Here is a 6,366-nt window from a genome sequence, read left to right as displayed (position 1 = left end):
TTTTTCAGGTATTACACTTCCCAGTTGGTATGCTGTTTATTTCACTGGTCCTGTGAGAAACACAACAGTGAGGTTCTACAGTATAGAGCTATTCACAAACAAAGTACATGGTACTATGCAAATATGACTGGCATACAAATGTTATGACACTTGTCAAGGATCACAGTTACAATATTCCATTAAGAAAAAATATCATTCAAAACATATGAGTCATTGCTATACAAGCGTTAAAATAGAAAGATAATGCAGGTAAGAAAAAAAATTTGGGCTCAAACAGGTCTGATGCAATATCACAGTCTCAAAGCTTGAAAACCTATGTGACACCAATCACGGTAGTACAGTTGTGAAAACACTGGCTTCTAATGTGGACGCTTGCTGTTTAATTTCATTGACATCTCAAGCATGAGGCACTGAGCATACCACACAATGTGCAGGTGCCATAGAAGGTTTTGGAACCAAAAGAAATGAAGTAGATCACTGCATATAGTGAATGAAGGCTTGGTTATTTAGGGAAGCCCAGAGACACCCTTCAGTTTGCAGTTGTATGCTCAGACTGCCAAGCGAGGGCTCTTTTGTAATTTCCATGTTTCAAACACTTTAGTGGGCACCTGGGGCGGTATTACAGAACTGCGTTCAGTTGGCGTTCAGTATCGGAACGCTTTGTGATTGGTTGGAAGCACTTCCGCTGAACTGAACGCTTTTACGTAAAGGCAGGTTCTGAGAGACTTTGAGCGGAAGTGCTTCCAACCAATCACAGAGCGTTCCCAACTGAACGCGAACTGAATGCAGTTCTGTAATACCGCCCCTGTATGCCAACACCAAATAGGCATAACAAGAATATATGCAATAACCACACACATGAGATAAGACACCCAACTTGGCTACCAGCTGCAAACTCTGTACAAGATACAAGAAAGCTGTGTGCAATGCGTCCTGAGTTCATGCGCGTGTAGCAACTTCCAGCACACTAGATTAGTGCCATAAAAGTCGAGAGACAGCACTTTTCGAGAAAGCAGTCCATTGGAGAACTAGACATTGCACTCTTGGTTGTGTCAAAAGAGGGTGCCAGAAGGAAAAGCAGGCTTCTGCATCCTCTGATACAAGCCCAGAACACCTGATGAATTCCAGAGGCAGCAAGTCCAGTCCACGCAAATCCGGTCCATTTGAGGAGTTCATTCAGTTCGCACTGCTTTCCTTCATACTAGCGTTGCCCGCCAACCAACACAGTCAGTGCATGTTCTTGAAAGTACAACAGCATTCGCTTACTGTTTTCTTCCTTTGCCAATTCCCTCTATAGTTTCCTTCCCTTGTAATGCAAGTGATAGGTGCCTCAACACTTTTACTTCGAATACTTTCTCACAAATTTTACTTTGCTGTGCACCTTATTTTGCAGAGAGCATCTTTGAGAATTAATGTGCCCTAAGTTTACAAAAACAACTTAAGCTTAGGCTAAAAGTAATGCAGTTCTATTAGGTGTCACTGTATTGTTCCCCATAGTTTGCTAACAAACTATGCATAAATGCTCAGAGAGTTAGATCTCTTTGGCTGATATGGCCTTTGCAAGTTGAAGCCCTAGCTGCAAAGGCCTTGAATCTCCAGAGACCAGCTGCTTCACTTGTGAACTTTTTAGGAGCACACAGTGTTTAGCAGCTAAACAGTTCTTTGTGGCCTCTATTGCCGCTGCGCAAGTACCGCAAGATGCATCGTCAACAATAACTGTCCGGTACCCCAATTTTAAAGCATGTGATGCTGTGGAAGCTACGCAAACATCATACGCTATTCCACAAACAACGACACCCGTTATTTTTCGAGCCTTAAGCTCTGCGTCCAGAACTGTTGACGAGCGTTTGTCATTATCCCAGAAGGCAGAGTAGCTGTCTACATCTGGACTTATACCTTTGAGAATTTTCAAAGCTGTGTTGGGCACTCTAAGGTCCTTATGTAGTTCTGCTCCCCAGGTGCCCTGTATGCAATGAGCAGGCCACAGGGTTTGCTCAATGCCAGCAGGGTTAACTTTATCAGCAAATACTACAGTGTCAAAAACCTTCACATTCCCGGCACTGACTTTGCTGCTGACATGGAAAGAGCGGAGATCTTTGTTCTCAAAGAATGAAATATGATCCGACGGATGCCAGTCTTGTGAGTACACGATCAGCTCCCATGGAAGGTTTTCCACAAAATCATTAATGACAGGCACTATGCTCTCGGGGTCTTGTTTCTCGGAAGGGTTTTTCACTGAAAGAGTCCCAGTGATGAAATCATTCTGAACATCAACAACTAGTAAGGCCCACTTTGGGCACAGTATCACTTGCACCCATTGTGTCCACATTGTTTCAAACTCTGAAATATCTATTCCTCCATCATGATTGGAATCAAAGGTATCAAAAAGAAGAGTAATTGCTGCTTGCTTTTCATCAGCTGGTACTGCATCCAAATCTGTAAAAAGTAAGCTCAGAAAGGAACAAAAGTCTTCCTTATTTAACATGTCTTCCTGATGCACTGCAAGTTGAGTGAACAACTCATGTGGTGACTTTGACTGGGTGCGGAGGTCTAGCTTGCCACTCATTTTTACAGACTGCAGGTCAGGCCTCCAAGACGGTGACCTAAAATAAAGAAACTCACTTGAAGAGCAGTGAATGAAGGAATAAGGTAGCCGACAATAATCCAACTGTGAAAGCAGAGGACTACACAATGCATGTATACACACACTTGTGAAAGAGAAATATTGAAATTTTAAATCAGGTTTTGTTGTTACGGCATCCCTTCCTCCCTTCAGTTACCACGCGGTTCAGGTGTCCACAGAACAAATGTGACTGATACTGTGCCTTTCCTTTCCTGTAAACCAATTATTACTGTTACTCAAAATGAAACATGAACACTATTCAGAAGGTCCTGTTATGCCAAAGACTTGAGACCTCATTAAAAGTAATCGCAGGGTGATTTCCAGTTACTCAAGAAATGAAAGAAAAAGAAGAAGCTGGTACTGTAACCTCCGATTCCAGTGATGGATTAGGAAATGCTCACACCACGACTGCACAGTTCTACCGCTAAAGATCACTCTTTTACTTTCCACCACCTAATCTTTAATCCTGAACGACAATTTAGCAGTCACACATGTGACAATGACTGTCAGCCCTCAATGTTTTCTAACAGCAATGTGCACCACTTTGATGCAAGTTCTAGAAAATTTATGGCATAAATTCCATTGAGTGTAATGTCTGCAAATTTATATATGGGTCCAAATTATGAAATATTTATTTTTATTTATTTATTTACAATATACTGCCGGCCTCACTCTTGGGCCTCAGGCAGGATCAAATCTAAAAACCAGTCACAAACAGATACATTAACCCCATTATTTGGAGACAGGTTTTGCGATTACATCATTATGTAATTAAACCTCTGAATTTAATCAATTTTATTGTCGAAAAAATGTCGCTATTTTCAAAATTTATCACCGCCTTTCCAGGGCAGTCGCTCTACCAACTGAGCTAACCAGGACGGTGACCAGAACAGATGGTAGGCCGAGAGCGAACTGATGTATAACTTGAAATGGGCATGGTACGTGTTGATCAAATATTTAGGGGGATCAAAATTTGTATCCTTTGTAGCCGTATGGCTGCGCTTGGGTGGATGCCAATAATTACTCTCTTATTACAAATCTACTCCACCTTATTGTGAGTTTCCTCTAAATATTCGATCATTTGGAACATTTATTATTCCGAATGGTACCAAAGCCAGCGCCAGTCGCGCCGGTGAATTACGGGCGACGCCCTTTGTTGACGATCGACGCATATATTCCATGCTAGCATAAAGAGCGGTTATGTTAAAGCGCAGTACACAATCGCGGTGCTAACCCGTCAGTTCCGTCAGTTTTTATTTTATGACAGGCCTGGGCATATGTAATAAATGACCAAGGTGACAAAAGCAAATATTTTCCAGTTACTTTTCGTCACCTGATGAGTTATCGGCCAAACTGACAAAACAACGCAGAAACGCGATACATCTACTGTCCTGGGACAACAGCGAAGACTGCAGCAACAAATACACATCAACTTACAACACTGAAAACTGAGGACTTGAATGTGTCACCGGTTTCAAGCGCTCAGTCGCCGCTGTTGAACGCGAACCCCACAGTGCGCGAAGTCCGCAGCCAGAAGGTTTCCTTCGTGCGGCCACGCCCGCAGCCGCGCGCCTTTCCGCAACAATGCCATACGATACCGCCGGGGGGGGATTTAGCGCTGGTGTCTTAGCTAGAAGTAAAGCCCCTCAATTAACTAATTTTTTATTGAGGGGCTTTAAGCCAGAAGGGGGAGGTGGCGCCAACGGCGGATGGAAGCCGCTCCTCCATTTCAAGCCGGGTGTAGGTGGCGCTGTTGGCCGTGGCCGTAGTGCGATGTATGGTTGCAGGTAATGGTTTAGCTCATTAAACGCTAGACGAACTTGATTACGGCTGACAGAATGCAATTTTAAGCCGTGGTGGTGCAGTGGTTAAGGCGTTCGACTGTTGTGCCCAAGGATGAGGGATCGCATATCCCGGCCGCGGAGACCGCTTTTCGCTGGAGGCAAAAGCAAGGCGCCCGCGTGCTGTGAGATGTTAGTACAAGTTAAAGAGCTCCCGGTGGTCGAAATTCTGGACTCCTCCACTACAGTGTCTCTCATAGCCCGAGTAATTTTGGCTCGTGAAACCCGACAAACAGTAGAATATTGGCGTATCTATCCTTTCAGTTCCAGGAATTGAAGGGTCTTGAATGAGTCGGGTTGAGATAGTGCATGTCGAAAGTAGGAGACAAACCAAAAGAATGAGGATGGAAGGATGTTTCGGCTCCGTGCGGTCGCATTTTTTTTTTTCCACAACGTTGTGCCCCAGAGCATAAAATGTGATGCAAGAAGAAAATTAAAAGGGGTATTAAATGAAAGAAAAAAGGTTGGCTGTTCTTTGGTCGATGTTTTCCACCTCCTTCAGTTTCAAGAATACGTACGAAGCATCAGCATTACTCCTAAAAAAATGTGATTAGGGATCCAAACAAGCAGAGCATAGCGAAAATTTATTGCACATCGTATTAATAGCAATGTACTGCACATCATAACATTCTGGGTAATTCAAGATAAGAGATACATTTACACATGCTTTTGTGTAATTAGAAAGAAAAAACATTAAACATTGAATACCAACACTGCATCCATCGCTTGGCACTAAGAAATGGGGAGGTAAACGTGCATGCACTTTTACTACCTCCATTCCTGGCTGCGGTTACCATTGCGGTGCTATGGCATACCCACATCAATTTTGGCGAAAAATCCGTTTCAGCATTGTTTAAAATCGAAGGTGCTAATGCAAACACTTCTGCTTTATTGATTATGCGGAAGCGTTTGACTGCGTAGATCACAGCAGATTGTGGCAAGCTCTCCAAGAGATTGGAGTTTCCAATTCACCTCAGTCTCCTCAGGAACCTGTATGAAGGGAAAGAGGCCACAGTCAGAACTGGGCATGGTCTTATTGATTGGTTTCCGATTGAGAAAGGAGCGAGACAAGGCTGCATACTGTCGCCCTGCCTATTTTTACCCTATATGCTGAGTGCATCATGAGGAAGGGGCGGTCTGGACGAGTCTTCAGCTGGAGTGAAGATTGCTGGAAAACGTATCAACAACCTTAGATATGCGGATGATACCACTTGAATGGCAGAAAGTGAAGTGAAACTTACTGATTTATTTATAGGAAGGGAAAGGCGCGGTAAATGTCTCACTTGATTTCTGTGGACACCGCAACCGCGCCGTAAGGGAAGGGAGGAAGATGGAGTGAAGGTGGAAAGGGAGAAAGAGGAGCCGTAGTGGAATGCTCCGGAGTAATTTTGACTACCTGGGGATCTTTAACGTGCGCTGACATCGCACAGCACACGACGCCTCTTCGTTTCGCCTCCATCGAAACGCAGCCGCCGAGGTCGGGTTCGAACCCGGGTACTCCGGCACAGTAGTCGGGCGTCTTACCACTGCGGGGCAAGTGGAACTCGAGACTTCTGATGCGCGTACAAGATGATACTTCTGTCACACGGGCAAGTCCCAACTCCTTCGAACTTCTTTTCCATAAAGGACCACGCAGGGAGTTCAGCCCCAAAGGAGTTGTCGCCGTGTCACACGGCTAAGAACGAGCTCCTCAAAGACGCTGTCAGGGTCCCATTAGGCTCTGTTCGTTTTGTGTATGCATATAAAATAATCAAGTTAGAAACATGTAAATTATTCTTTATCTGCTTTCAAGTTTGAATTGAATTTAAAATATAAATGTACCTTCATTCATATGAAAGGAATGCGCTGGTACTTTTACTAGCATAGTGGGTTTGTCCTTTCTGCTGGCCACAATGTGCTAGC

The 6,366-nt window shown here is 44.0% G+C and overlaps 1 protein-coding gene across 1 annotated transcript; it reads right to left on the bottom strand.

Annotated features, from left to right (window-relative positions):
• On the bottom strand, window positions 1-4,367 carry Naam (Nicotinamide amidase). The gene is made up of 2 exons (XM_084604348.1): window positions 4,061-4,367; window positions 1-2,603 (listed from the first exon to the last, which is right to left on the bottom strand). Exon 2 carries the CDS (start codon window positions 2,564-2,566, stop codon window positions 1,532-1,534), a length of 1,035 nt encoding a protein of 344 aa, XP_084460474.1. The 5' UTR covers window positions 2,567-2,603; window positions 4,061-4,367; the 3' UTR covers window positions 1-1,531.
• Window positions 4,368-6,366: the final 1,999 nt, after the last annotated feature.

This window comes from Amblyomma maculatum, chromosome 5, assembly GCF_055883805.1.
Source record: "Amblyomma maculatum isolate TAMU_Amacu chromosome 5, ASM5588380v1, whole genome shotgun sequence".
Lineage (NCBI taxonomy): Eukaryota > Metazoa > Arthropoda > Arachnida > Ixodida > Ixodidae > Amblyomma > Amblyomma maculatum.
Note: the sequence above shows the minus strand (reverse complement) of the source record. Positions and strands in the feature narration are given on the sequence as shown.